This window comes from Pelophylax lessonae (genome assembly GCF_965119305.1).
Source record: "Pelophylax lessonae genome assembly, chromosome: 7".
Classification (NCBI taxonomy): domain Eukaryota; kingdom Metazoa; phylum Chordata; class Amphibia; order Anura; family Ranidae; genus Pelophylax; species Pelophylax lessonae.
In genome coordinates, this window is record NC_138774.1 from 265773889 (window position 1) to 265789540 (window position 15652).

Here is a 15652-nt window from a genome sequence, read left to right on the forward strand (position 1 = left end):
TTTTCTGAGCATGCCCAGTCTTGCAAATCTGCGGTCTGTCGGCTGATTTCTGTACTGACAGGCGAACAATCGTCCGTTCTGGTGTCTGCAGACAAAAATTTTCATGTTTGCAAGAAAGACTCTTGTCCGCGGATTGTGTGCAGACAGCTGTCGGAGGCACCATACTAACACGCATACAATCGGCAGATCTTTCGTCCGCCGACGTTTGTATGACGACGATCTGCGTGTGTGTACGGGGCTTTACTTTGATAAATGTCATGTCTCCTGTGCCAATTCTAATGAAGTCTGGTTAATAGGAAGTGGAACAACCTGAAAGGCCAAAGCTTTTCTATATGATGGGTAGAGAGGCCTGCTGTAAAAGGTTTATGAAATGCAAGTGGTTTGTGTCCCCTTCCTGAGAATAAATGTTGAGAAGTGTAAATTTTTCAAAGTACCCAACTTTAGGCCTGAGCCCTCCATCTGATGTAAAGTTATTAATATAAACTATATGCATAAAAATATCATACAGAGACTGAAAGGTGCATAATATTGTATAAGACAATGGAATGCTACACTTGTATAAAACTATGACTTTTTGAGCTTGGGTATAATCAAACTGTATTTAATTTTCCACATACTATAATTTTGCTTTAACCTTTTTAAAACATAGGACAGGGTTTAGCTGTTAAGTTAAGGTCAAAGAGTTCATTGACAGGTTATTATTCCATAGAAGGACCTAAGTGCATAGAATAGTTCCTTTGTGTAAAAGGTGTTAAGATCATGAGATCTTGGGCTTGTAGAACATTTTGAGATGAACAAACCACATTAGATCTGGATCTGATTTTTTATTGCTGCCTGATGTGGATACATGATGTTCTTTTGAAGCCTTTCTGTACAGATGACTTTGCAAGATAACCTTTGGACTTGGGGGAAGTGTTTGCTATCCGGTGGAAGTAGTGCTACCGCTGACATAAGGTGCACTAATGAAAGCCACAACAGCATTTACATTTTTAGCACGAGCCATTTCTGTTTCATAATGTTTTGGGAATGCAGAATTTCAACTCCAAAGGGAGCTCCCTAAGGTGACCAATGAGAGAGACTAATATGAAGTGGACAGTATTTTCTTTTTTTTTTACAGAGTGTAGCTTATCATCAGCTGTTTAAGGTTACAATTAGGGAATTGAAGTGGTGTAGTGATTTTAAATACTATGCTGTTAGGTTAACACAAGAACAAAATAAGGCTGGGCAAAGAAATATGATGATTTTAAGATATTATGCACCACCAAGCAGAACTAAACCCTCCAATTCTTTACAGCCAAGGAAGCTACCATTTTAGCCTCTGTTTGATGTGCAGTTGGCATGGTGGTACACGTGATCAGTTATTACATCCGCTATTTGATGGCTTTCCAGTCTCATTGCGAGTACAAGCAACTGGGACAGTTATCATTCACAGCATGCCTTGAATGTAACTGTTTTGGGAAACTGTTTAATCATTGAGTTTATTCTCTCTTTGAATAGAGATACATAATTGTAACGCAGTTACTACACTGAACAAAATAATAAACACAACACTTTTGTTTTTGCCCCCATTTTTAATGAGCTGAACTCAAAGATCTAAGACTTTTTCTATGTACACTATTTCTCTCAAGTATTGCTCACAAATCTGGCTAAATCTGTGTTAGTGAGTACTTCTCCTTTGCCGAGATAATCCATCCACCTCACAGGTGTGGCATATCAAGATGCTGATTATTGCACAGGTGTGCCCTAGGCTGGCCACAAAAAATGCCACTCTAAAATGTGCAGTTTTATCACACAGCATAATGCCACAGATGTCGCAAGGGAGGGAGGGAGCGTGCAATTGGCATGCTGACTGCAGGAATGTCCACCAGAGCTGTTGCCCGTGAATTGAATGTTCACTTCTCTACCAAAAGTTTCCTCACCGCCGCCGCTCGTCTCTTTTCTCGTGAAATCAGAGAAGGACCCGGAACTAACTACCACTATTGAGACCCTAATATATTTCACCGGAAGGCGTCATGAGGAAGAGACGAGCGGCGGCGAGGAAACTTTTAAACAATCTCTTTACAGTGGGTGCCGCTTTAGAGCATATTAAAACGTGAGTGTATTACCTTTAATTTTAATAACCCTTTATAATAAACAAATTGCACAATCACCCCGTTATTGTTTTTTGTTCGGGGTTTAACCTGCGGTTACTGGATACAAGTAATAAGGAAGTGAATGCACACTACAAGTCAAGTACAGGAATCAGCATATAACCTGTGAGGGTCCTGGTGGCCCAAAGCCTTCTGGTGAGTGGCCCCTCTTACAATAGGTGGTGGAGCACAGTTAGGAAAAGCATGCATCACTGATTCACAACAGTGGAAAAAGAAGCAGAATAGAGGTTTTTTAATATTTTTACATTTTTCCATTATTATTTTTCTGCACGGACTGTTATTACACATATATGTTGTGTCACATTTTTTGTTTTCTGAACAGTATTGTATAGTATTAATGACAGCATTATTTATTGGCATTATATGAACAAAAGAGAGAATGGGGCACCACCATCTGAGTGTAAACTTTTGATAAGCATACATTGGATAAATAAAATCAATGCACACAGGTTATTAAAAAGGAATTTGCATGTCGTGGTTGATTAATGCAGCATTTGGCTGAGAAACTACTGGATGGATGAAGGGGAGAACCGTTGTCGTCCTGGGAGTTGAAACACAAACTGTCTGGCTCACATGGTGCCTTCTGGGTCTCCCCTGCCTGCTGGGCAACAATCGGCTCCACTTATTGATTACATCACTCTGTAAAGGAGGCATGGTTATTTCAGGGTTCGTACGGTCATGAAAAACCTTGAAAAGTCATGGAATTTTAAAATGGCAATTTCCAGTCCTGGAAATGTTTTGGAAAATAATTTAACCCACAAAGTTTTGGAAAAGTCATGGAAATTTGTTTTACAATCACTGTATATTCGAATATGCAGAAAAGAGAGAAAGGCGCCACTCAGTGTAGAAGATGTAAATAATTTTGTTGACACATATTAAAAACTTACATCGAGGTAAGCGTCTATCTTCATAGCTCGCCGTCCTTCTGGGTCCACGGTTTTTCCGTCCCTGAGGCTGGCCAGAAGCTGGGAGATGACACTAGGGGAAGAACCAATCAGGGGACTCAGTCAGATCGAGGCAACGGTGAAGCGCATACCTCACTGGAGGGCCGCACGAACGTGATGACTTGGGGGGGGGGGTAACCGGTTTCGGAGCATGCATGAACCGCTCCTTGGATGCCAAGCTATGAAAATAGACGCTTACCCCCATGTAAGTTTTTAATATGTGTCAATAAAATTATTTACATCTGCTACATTGAGTGGCGCCTTTCTCTCTTTTCTGCCTGTTCTTGGGACTGTTGCTTTGGCCTAACAAAGAGCTGCCCTCGATGTAAGCGCCGCATTTGTGCATCTGTGCCATCTATTCCAGTCCGGCTGCACCTTATCCATCATGACTGCCTGAACTGAAGCTTTATCCCCAAGCAGGAGCGCCCATCAAATCTTTTTCTTTCTCCAGTATATTCGAATATAGTTGATGATATTGGTTAAATTGCAATAGTTACATAGACATTTTATGAAACATTAGGTCATGAATATTTACTTGAAGTCATGGAAAAATCATGGAATTGTATTGGTAAAAATGTGTATGAACCCTGTTATGTGTTTCGGGGCTCTGCCTCTTTGTCAAACACCCCCCCTCCCATTCTGGTGCACGGAGGTGGCTGCTTATACTGCCACTGGCCCTGGCACTGATGGACAGGCTTAAAATATAAATGTCTTTTTTTTAAATGTTATTTTCCCGGTTGGCATACTTGTGCATTGGCCACTAACCTTGCACAGTGGGGGAGTGAAGGAATTTTGATACTCATTTGTTCCAGGTCTGTAACATAATGAAAATTGTAGCCAGACTTAGTCTGGCTAGTAGCATTTCCAGGAGAAGGTCAATAATGGCATCTTTATCGCATGTCAAATGTACTTTAAAGTACACAATTACTTAACAAGCATGTTGCAGAATAAAAGTAGCACTGTATAGTTGTCACCATAAAGAACAAGAACATGCCACTCACCCAACGAATAAAATTCAAAGTGCTAACAATAGTTTACAAAGCCATCCACAACTCTGCCCCCAGCTACATCACTAACCTGATCTCAAAATATCAACCAGGCCGCTCTCTTCGGTCCTCCCAAGACCTCCTGCTCTCTAGCTCCCTTGTCACCTCTTCCCATGCTCGCCTCCAGGATTTCTCCAGAGCTTCTCCCATTCTTTGGAACTCTCTACCCCAATCTGTCCGACTGTCCCCTAATCTATCCATCTTTAGACGATCCCTGAAAACCCTTCTCTTTAAAGAAGCTTACCCAGCTACTAACTAATAACACTGTTTCACTTGCTCCACCAGCCCATCCCCCACAGCTATTGCCTTTTGTATCAATTGACCCTCCCTTTTAGATTGTAAGCTCTAACGAGCAGGGCCCTCTGATTCCTTTTGTTCCAAATTGTATTGTAACTGTAATGTCTGCCTTCATTTCGTTAAGCGCTGCGCAAACTGTTGGAGCTATATAAATCCTGTATAATAATAAAATAATAATGCCTCCATAATTCCTGCAAACCAGTGTGCACATTTCACTATTTTTTTATTCATTTATTTTTTTTATTTTACCTTCTCATCCTGTTGTAAAAAGCATGTTTACAAATCTTAGTAGCTCAAGCTGAAATGTACACACAGCAGTGAATATTTTAGAACAGTCCTCAATGAGGCTTTTTGGAGTGTTCCTGGAGACCCTTCAAACACCTGTTATTTTACTCTGCAAGATTCAACACTTTGTGGTAGTGTGGAATGGCAAGCTAAAGCACTAACATTGTTTTCAGAGGTAGAGGGAACTAAATTTGAATCTTGCCTTATTGCCTAGTAGTCTTTTGTTCTACATCTGTTGGCTAGTTTTTCTAAAATACATTTGACTTAAGATCACATCTGATATTACCTGTACACCATGAGTTAATGCAAGCTTTCTTGGTAACAATGGTTGTGTTTTCAGTAAACAACTATTAATAAGCTTTGTTTTCTTTTGGCAGCGCACCGATGCCCTACCTCATTGGTATACACTCGAGTCTAATGGAGGTAGGTTACTTTTTTCAGGATAATTAAACATATTTATTAATTTGTCTGTTATTCACTGTCTGAACAAGCAATTATTTGCCCTTTTTCAGAGTTTATAAACTAGTATATTTAAATCTTAACGTACAGTATTTGTTGTAGTATGCCATCTGGAAGTGAGGGGGCGGAGGAGAGTATACTCCCCTCCTACCCAAATCTATACATTAACTTAACACATTCATGCGTGGGTATGTGTTTCCAAAAAACTGAGATCCTGCTATTCACAGCACAGAGGTAAGGCAGCTGTTTGAAACCCTGGCATGCTACACTCGCTCACGCTACACATTAGTTGCAGAAGGGTAAGTATGAAATATTTACATGCAATATTTCCAAACTAAAATACTATGTGTGGAAATATATATATATATATATATATATATATATATATATATATATATATATATATATATATATATATATATATCCATAAAAAAGTATTCATACCCTTGAAATTTTCCACATTTTGTCATGTCTCAACCAAAAGCTTAAATGTTTTTTATTGGGATTTTATGTGATAGACCAGCACAAAGTGGCGCCTAACTGTGAAGTGGAAGGACAATGATAAATAGTTTTTAGAGTTTGTTTTACAAATATCTGAAAAGTGTGGCATGCATTTGTATTCAGCCCTCCTGAGTCAATACTTTGTAGAACCACCTTTCACTGCAATTACAGCTGCAAGTCTTTGGGGATGTCTCTACCAGCTTTGCACATCTAGAGAGGGACATTTTTGCCCATTTTTCTTTGCAAAATAGCTCAAGCTCTGTCAGATTGAATGGAGAGCATCTGTAAACAGCAATTTTCAAGTGTCGCCACATATTCTAAATGTAATTTAGGTCTAGACTTTGACTGGGCCATTCTAACCCATGAATATGCTTTTTATGCTATTTAGGGTCATTGTCCTGCTGGAAGGTAAACCTCTTCCCCAGTCTCAAGTCTTTTGCAGACTCTAACAGGTTTTCTTCTAAGATTGCCCTGTTTTTTGCTCTATCCATCTTCCCATCAACTCTGACCAGCTTTCCTGTCCCTGCTGAAGAAAAGCACCCCTATAACATGATGCTGCCACCACCATGTTTCACGTGGGGATGGTGGGTTTAGGGTGATGTGCAGTGTTAGTTTTCTGCCACACAAAGCGGTTTGCTTTTAGGCCAAAAAGTTCAATTTTAGTCTCATCTGACCAGAGCACCTTCTTCCATATGTTTGCTGTGTCCCCCATTTTTTTAAAAAAAACTAACCCTGCTTTAAACTTCTTCACAACTTTATCCCTGACCTCTCTGGTGTGTTCCTTGGCCTATGATGCTGTTTGTTCACTAAGGTTCTCTAACAAACCTCTGAGGGCTTCACAGGACAGCTGTATTTATACTGAGATTAAATTACACACAGGTGGACTCTAATTAGGGGACTTCTGAAGGCAGTTGGTTCCACTAGATTTTACTTAGGGGTATCAGAGTAAAGCGGCTGAATACAAATGCACGCCACACTTTTCAGATATTTATTTGTGAAAATTTTGGAAAACCCTTTATCATTTTCCTTCCACTTCACATTTATGTGCCACTTGTGTTGGTTTTTTCACATAAAATCCCAATAAAATACATTTACATTTTTGGCTGTAACATGACAAAATGTGGAAAATTGTTTGTGTATATATACAGTATCTCACAAAAGTGAGTACACCCCTCACATTTTTGTAAATGTTTTATTATATCTTTTCATGTGACAACACTGAAGAAATAACACTTTGCTACAATGTAAAGTAGTGAGTGTACAGCTTATATAACAGTGTAAATTTGCTGTCCCCTCAAAATAACTCAACACACAGCCATTAATGTCTAAACCGCTGGCAACAAAAGTGAGCACTCCAAAGTGACAATGTCCAAATTGGGCTCAATTAGCCATTTTCCCTCCCCGGTGTCATGTGACTCGTTAGTGTTACAAGGTCTTAGGTGTGAATGTGGAGCAGGTGTGTTCAATTTGTTGTTATTGCTCTCACTCTCTCATACTGGTCACTGGAAGTTTAACATGCCACCTCATGGCAAAAACTCTCTGCGGATATTATAAAAAAAAAAAAAAAAAAGAATTTTTGCTCTACATAAAGATGGCCTAGGCTATAAGAAGATTGCCAAGACCCTGAAACTGAGCTGCAGCACGGTGGCCAAGACTGTACAGCAGTTTAACAGGACAGGTTCCACTCTGAACAGGTTTTGCCATGGTAGACCAAAGAAGATGAGTGCACGTGCTCAGCGTCCTATCCAGAGATTGTCTTTGGGAAATAGAGGTATGAGTGCTGCCAGCATTGCTGTAGAGGTTAAAGGGGTGGGGGTCAGCCTGTCAGTGCTCAGACCATACGCCGCACACTGCATCAAATTGGTCTGCATGGCTGTCGTCCCAGAAGGAAGCCTCTTCTAAAGATGATGCACAAGAAAGCCCGCAAACAGTTTGCTGAAGACAAGCAGACTAAGGACATGGATTACTGGAACCATGTCCTGTGGTCTGATGAGACCAAGATAAACTTATTTGGTTCAGATGGTGTCAAGCGTGTGTGGCAGCAACCAGGTGAGGAGTACAAAGAAAGTGTGTCTTGTCTACAGTTATGCATTGTAGTGGGATTGTCATAGTCTGGGGCTGCATGAGTGCTGCCGGCACTGGGGAGCTATAGTTCATTGAGAGAACTATGAATGCCAACATGTACTGTGACATACTGAAGCAGAGCATGATCCTTTCCCTTCGGAGACTTGGCTGCAGGACAGTATTCCAACATGATAACGACTCCAAACACACCTCCAAGACAACCACTGCCTTGCTAAAGAAGCTGAGGGTAATGGTGATGGACTGGTCAATAATGTCTCCAGACCTAAACCCCATTGAGCATCTGTGGAGCATCCTCAACAGAAGGTGGAGGAGGGCAAGGTCTCTAACATCAACCAGCTCAGTGATGTCATCATGGAGGGGTAGAAGAGGACTCCAGTGGTAACCTGTGAAGCTCTGGTGAACTCCATGCCCAAGAGGGTTAATGCAGTGCTAGTAAATAATGGTGGCCACACAAAATATTTACACTTTGGGCCCAATTTGGACATTGTCACTTAGGGGTGTACTCACTTTTGTTGCCAGCGGTCTAGACATTATTGGCTGTGTGTTGAGTTATTTTGAGGGGACAGCAAATTTACACTGTTATACAAGCTGTACACTCACTACTTTACATTGTAGCAAAGTGTCATTTCTTCAGTGTTGTCACATGAAAACATATAATAAAATATTTACAAAAATGTGAGGGGTGTACTCACTTTTGTGAGATACTGTATAAATATATATATATACATATATATGTGTGTATATATATATATATATATATATATATATATATATATATATATATATATGTGTATACATATATATATGTGTATATATATATATATATATATATATATATATATATATATATATATATATATATATATATATATGTGTGTATACATACATATATATATATATATATATATATATATATATACACACACACACACATATGGTATCTCTCACCAAGTCATTAACGTTTTGAGGTTGATGTTTGCTGGATGTTTGATGGAAGCTGAAGGCTTCTCTACAAAAAAAGCCTTAAGATTGTGAATGAACATTCCCACCTCCAGCAGCATTGCTCATCTATAGTGCTACATACTGTATACTGTATAGGAAATAGCATGTACCATATGAAAACCTGATTGGCATCTAGTGTTGCCCTTCACTTTCCCAGTCTGATGCTTACATCAGACTATTAAAAACATTTCTTTTTTATAATAAATTCAACTGCATTACTTAAAAGTGTCTTCGTTAAACGTTTGCAGTGCTTTTCATCCTGTGAAACTGCATAGACATTTATTCATTCTGTGTGAATGGAGGCAACGTTGAATTTAATTAGACTATTTTCCCACCAGGTCGAATGTGTGAATCAATAAAATATGACATTATCTGTTTTGCCCCATTTAACAAGGACAAATAGCAATGCTATTTTTTTTTTTTTTAATCCATCCCTTTGTTTTTATCTGCCTAAATTTTCGTTATTTTTATGTATCATTTTCATATTCGGCCGAGCCTTTAACCATGGCCCCTTTTTTCTAGACATATTTCCCTAACTCAATTTTTTTTATTTTTTATTTATTTTAGTACTCACTTTACCAAGCCATTTGCTAGTAGAGTGTCAAATCAAGTCTTATTATTTCACCAAAGTTGGTACAACAGAGCCATACAAACTTACACATTTCTCAGTTACATGCTGGAAACAGCCTGGCTTTCTCATACATGGATTCCTTGGAAGTTAGTGGCTGGCCTAAATTTTTAAATCTGTTAAACATACATTACAGAGCATCCCCCAGTACATTTTGCTGCACAGATGAGCGGATTCTGAAAGGAGGTAAGCTACGCTAGGCAGTACGATGCAGAAGTCATTATTTTATTTTTATAGTGTTAGGCACACTGAAACTGACACAACTGATTAGTGCAGGAAGAGTATTATGCGATTCCTTTATAAGTTGGGAGCTAATCCATCAGCACCACATCAGCTCTGTCACTAGGGCCAGATTGTATTACTTGTCCTGCGTCTCTGGGAATTTGATGAAAAGCCTTGAACGTACTCTGCTTGTACTCTGTCAGATATAAGGACCACGATGTGGCTCAGTTTACGTGCACTGCCGAAGGATTGCTTGATTATTTCCTGTGTTTGATCACAGTAGGGTGCCACAGCATTCATCCTGCAAAAAGCTGTCTGCTATTTATGAGTTAATAAACGCCAATGAAATTTCTGCACAGATAGAAATTATTAGGCTCATTAGGAGGATCTTGTACTCTCAGGTCTTTCTATATCTTTCTCTATCTCTTTAGAAACACAGAAGAGTGACGGCAGAAAAAGACCATGTGGTCCATCGAGTCTGCCACTTTCTTTATTTTTTATTTTTTTTTAACCTTTTTGTCTGAGCATAGATCTGTGTTTGTCCCAAGCATATTTAAAATCACTTACTGTTGACTGACTCATTACGTTTGCTGGAAGTCAACTACTCTTTTGGTAAAATAATACTTTCCAAAGTTAGCTTTGGACTTTCCCTCTGCTACTAAAGGTCATATCCCCCTGTTCTTGATCTTCGCTTCAAATTGAAAATACCTAGGTGGATGCAGCATGGGTCACCCTAGGACAGAGACTGTTAGGACTAATTATCATCTCCCTCTCTTCTCCCTAATAGGGAACTGCATTTTGTGGTCCACATAGATAACAGGGGAGATAATATTATGGTGTATATGTGCTAGTGCGCTCTAAAAAATGCTCATAAATGAAACATTTAAATAAATTATCAAATTGAAAAAAAAAAGCAAAAATATTTGATAGGACAAATGATGATAGTGCAACAAAATTCAAACCTTGTGCAAATCGGCAATTAGTTCTAGGTGCTGCTCCCCAAATCTGAGTTGGCACATTCCATTTTTTTACACAGATAATATTATGAGCTTGCTTTTTGAAAATTGAGTTTTTAGAAGTTGTTTGACATCCATACTAATATGTCAGTTACTATACTAGTTATGTGCAAAGAGACAAAAGGGGTGAGCTGAGAAATAGTGGGATTGATTTGGGCATTTTCAGCTTAGAGATTGTTTTTAATGCTGTGCAAGTTGATCAATTGACATCTTAAACAACTAACATTTAGGCCCCTTTCACACAGGGAGTCTGTTGAGATCCGCCCTGTCAGTTTTTTTTGCGGATCTGAACGGACGCCCCATGCATCTCTACGGGGCATCGGATGTCAGCGGAGACATGTCCACTGACATCCGATCTGTCAAAACCAGGCGGATGGAAACCCTATTTTACATCCGTATATCAGATGAGAATGGACAGACGGACCGTTGCTATCCGATTACCCCATAGAGAAGAATGGGGACCTGACAGCTGTGTCTCAGCACACAGCGCGGAGACACAGCTGTCATCCGCCTGCTCAGCGGAGGATCGGCGGATCGATCCCCTGCTGAGAAAAACGGAATCCACCTTACGGACTTCGTGTGTGAAAGGGGCCTTAGATTAACTGAAATCTAAACAACATATAGATATAGATATATAAAAAACTTTTTGAGATTTATTTTTGGCACATTAAACCTATGGTTTTACAAGAACAAATGACCGATAAACTACTGTATATAAGACGGTGGTGGTGTTTATATTTTTGTCTTTATATAATTGTCTTTGTCTCTGTTTCTATCCTGCTATTTTAATCTAGGCATCTAGCTTGTCACTATGGCATATACTATGACACAAATGACAATGTCAATCTTAACATCTGTGACAGACCTCTTTGTCTTCAAAAATTCTTCTTTGTGTGACGATGTATATTTTTTCTATTCATGCGTCACAACTTGTATGTGTTATACATTCACATAACCTATTTGAAAACACTATGGGGTTGATTTATTAAAGCTGGAGGGTGAAAAATCTGGTGCAGCTGTGCATGGTAGCCAAAGTGACGTACCTGTACATCGGCAAACTTTGCGGGGTTATACCGGGATGATGCCTCTAGCTAGTACCGTTGTTTAGAGCCGGCGGTTGGCTTTCCGGCAGTAATGACCAATGCGGCTCAGAGCCGCTCGATCGTTACCCTGGTGAGCGGTAGGGAACGCCTCTCCCCCCTCCCGCCGCCTCCCGCGGCTTTGCCCAGGTCTCCCGTCCCACCGGGAGACCCAAGCACCCAGCCGACACGTCCGCTGGCTGGATGGAGTTCCGATCTAAGCTGGATGTGGCTTTGATCGGGTCTCCGATGACGTAACCCGGAGGCGGTGTCTATGATGTCACGTCCGGGTTACTCTGCTGCTAAAGGCGGCAGATTCAAAAAACGAGTGTATTCAAAAATGCTGTTTTCGGCGTTTTGAATACATGGAAGTGTAGTGGAGGGGTCTTAGGGGCTTTTATATAAATTTTAGCTGCCCCCGTCGCCGTTAGCTCGCGCACGAAAGAAAACATATATGGAAGTCGAGCCACGAATGAAATCACTGTTCAAACCACACATGTGAGGTATCGCCGCGATCACCAAAGCGTGAGCAATAATTAAAAAAAAGAGCTACACTCTAACTCTAAACTGGAAAAAATGAAATGGACCTAAACTGTCGTTTCATATTTGAGTACACCTCCATCCCAATTGAATACATATAATAGTCATAAAACTCAAGTTGAAATGTATCTGGTTTATTGTATAGAACCAATATGCAAAAGGAAAACAACATGAATGTTTGACATACACAAAACAGAACATGGTCATACAAATATATTAAAATATCTCGTAACGGTAACAATATGCACATCAATACAAATGTCTTGAAACTCGACGCACGTTTCGTGGGTCACATTGCCCACTCGTCAGGAGTGTAAGTGTGCAGGCAAGTCTGAAAATAAATTATTGTTGTTGCTCTCCTTGAATTGAATTCTCATTGCTCTCCTTGAACTCATACAATGCCTCTGGATCCTGCACCCTCAGCTCCCTGTTGGACTATTTGGCCGCCGCCGTATGGATGCACTGGTTTTAAGCACAATGAGGCGGCTATATTTGCGAGTATGCTGTCTCCCCACATGGGTTATTTTTGAGCATTCATACTCCAATAGCCATCAACCCTGCATGTTTATAATACAACAACAATAATTTATTTTCAGACTTGCCTGCACACTTACACTCCTGACGAGTGGGCAATGTGACCCACGAAACGTTCGTCGAGTTTCAAGACATTTGTATTAGTTACATAGTTACATAGTAGGTGAGGTTGAATAAAGACAATAGTCCATCCAGTTCAACCTGTGTAGGTGTGTGTGGCTGTAATCATCTCTCATACCCCTGAATGTTCTGATCCTTGAGATGCACGTCCAATAGTCTTTTGAAAGCCACCATACTACCCGCAGAAACCACCTCTTGTGGTAGAGAATTCCACAATCTTGTAGCCCTAACCGTAAAGAACCCCCCACGTTGCCTGAGGTTAAAACGCTTCTCCTCTAATCGCATTGTATGCCCCGAGTCCTCATGCAATCCCTTCGACTAAACAGCTTTTTTTCTAAGCTGAGATCCCCATTGAGATATTTAAAAATTGATGTGCATATTGTTACCGTTACGAGATATTTTAATATATTTGTATGACCATGTTCTGTTTTGTGTATGTCAAACATTCATGTTGTTTTCCTTTTGTATATTGGTTCTATACAATAAACCAAATACATTTCAACTTGAGTTTTATGACTATTGGGTCCACCTCATTTAAAGTCCCTCGGGCAATCTTCTCCTTTTTATAACTCTAAACTGGTAACCGTTAAAAAATTTTAAAACGTCACCTATTGAGATCTCTATTGACCATAGTTTGTCACAATTCCACGGGTGTGCGTAATTTTTAACCATAACATGTTGGGTATCTATTTACTCGGCGTGACATCATCTTTCATAATATACAAAAAAAATGGGCTAACTTTACTGTTTAGTTTTTTTTTTAATGCAGTGAAACTCAATTTTTCCTAGAAAACTACTTAGAACCCCCAAACATTATATATATATATTTTTTAGCAAAGACTCTGGAGAATAAAATGGCGGTGCAATATTTTTTGTCACGCGTTGTTTGCGCAGTGGTCTTTTAAAATGCCATTTTTTTGGGAAAAATTTCGAAAACTCACATTTTCTTTTGGTGGTATTTGATCACCTCTGCGATTTTTATTTTTTGCGCTATAAACAAAAAAGCGACATTTCTGAAAAAAAAAAAAAAAAACAATATTTTTTACATTTTGCTATCAAACATTCCTAACAAAGGAAAATAAAAAAATCTATTGTTTTTCATCATTTTAGGCCAATATGTATAAAAAAAATCCCAATAAGTGTATATTGATTGGTTTGCATTTTATCGTGTCTACAAACTAGGGGAACGATTTATGTCATTTTTATTTTTTTTTTTACTAGTAAACGCAGCAATTAGCCATTTTTAGCAACGGACAGATCGGACACCTAACTGACATTTTTGACACTTTTGGGGGGACATTACTGCAGTAATCAGTGCTAAACCTATGCACTGTTACTGTACTAATGACACTGGCAGGGAAGGGGTTAATACCAGAGGCAACCAAAGGGTTAAATGTGTCCCTAGGGGGTGCTTTCTAACCATGTGGGGTATGGGCTCAATGGATGAACACAGAGACCTGTGTTCCTAAATAGGCGGAACACAGGATCCCTGTGTTCATCACTGACAGAACAGTCAGTGCCTGCTGTGTTTACATTGGCAGATCGCAGTTCTTTCTCCAAGGGGATCGATCGCGGGTGCCCAGCGGACATCGCAGATGCCAGACCCGCTGATTGGCTCCACCTCTAGCTGCTACATGAAGCAATGTACATGTACGTTGTTTCGCATTACAGAGCCGACCTGCCACTAATTATAGTGATATGAAATTCCGATTTTTTTTTTTTTTTTTCTTACTTACCTGCTCTGTGCAATGGTTTTGAACAGAGAAGCCCTGATCCTCCTTTTATCCAGTCCCCCGCTGGCGCTCCTATAAAGGAGACCCAGGACTTTTTCACTTGTAAAGTGGTGTGTTGGTGAAAAAAAATGCAAAGCTTCCTTAGGAGTAGCTTTTCTAAGTAGCTCTTGGGATTGATTCTTGAAGGAAGTAAGCCTTGAATGTCACTTAGGAAAAGTTTCCTGTGATTTGTAATTATTTAAAAAGAGACTATTGGCATACAACCCTGATTCCAAAAAAGTTAGGATGCTGTATAAAATTTCTATAAAAACAGAATGCAATGATTTGCAAATAAAACATTAAATGTTTAAACTGAGAAAATGTATAATTTTAAGAATAAATAAAAAAAGTAATTTGGAAATAGATGACCGCAACAGGGAAAAAAAAGTTGAAAAAATAAATGATGATAATAAGGAATAGCTGGAAGAAAATTTTGCAAATAATTAGGTTAATTAGCAACAGGTCAGTAACATTTTTGGGTATTAAAAGGTCCACTAGTCTGTGTAAAGCTACATCAAAAATGTATTAATCAATTTCATAATAATGTTAATTTAAAAAGACTTAAAATATATCATCATCTACAGTACATAATATCAAACGATTTCAAGAATCTGGAGAAATCTCTAGGTGCAAGAAGCATGGCCGAAACGCAATATTGGATACCCACGATCTTTGGGCCCTCACATGGCATTGCATTAAAACAGGCACGATTCTTTGAAGGACATCGCTTCTTGGGCTCAGGAATACTTTCAAAAATCACTGTCTGTGAAAACAGTTTACTGTGTCAGCTAAAACGCAAGCTAAAACTATAATGCAAAGAAAAATAAATATTTCAAAACATCATCAAGAAACGCCACTGTCATCTCTGGGCCAAAGCCTATTTAACCACTTCCTTACCGCTGGACGTCATATGACGTCCTTGGATTTAAGTGGGGATATCTGAAGGATGCCTGCAGCTGCAGGCATCCTTCA

The 15652-nt window shown here is 39.4% G+C and overlaps 1 protein-coding gene across 4 annotated transcripts in view; it reads left to right on the top strand.

Moving 5' to 3' along the window:
- DENND1A (DENN domain containing 1A) overlaps positions 1 to 15652 on the top strand; it is a 1402774-nt gene that overhangs the window by 773184 nt on the left and 613938 nt on the right. For all 4 annotated transcript variants that reach the window (XM_082262893.1, XM_082262895.1, XM_082262894.1 and 1 more), the window contains exon 11: positions 5100 to 5145. In XM_082262893.1, coding sequence (XP_082119019.1) covers positions 5100 to 5145 — 46 coding nt within the window. The remainder of the gene's footprint in view (positions 1 to 5099; positions 5146 to 15652) is intronic.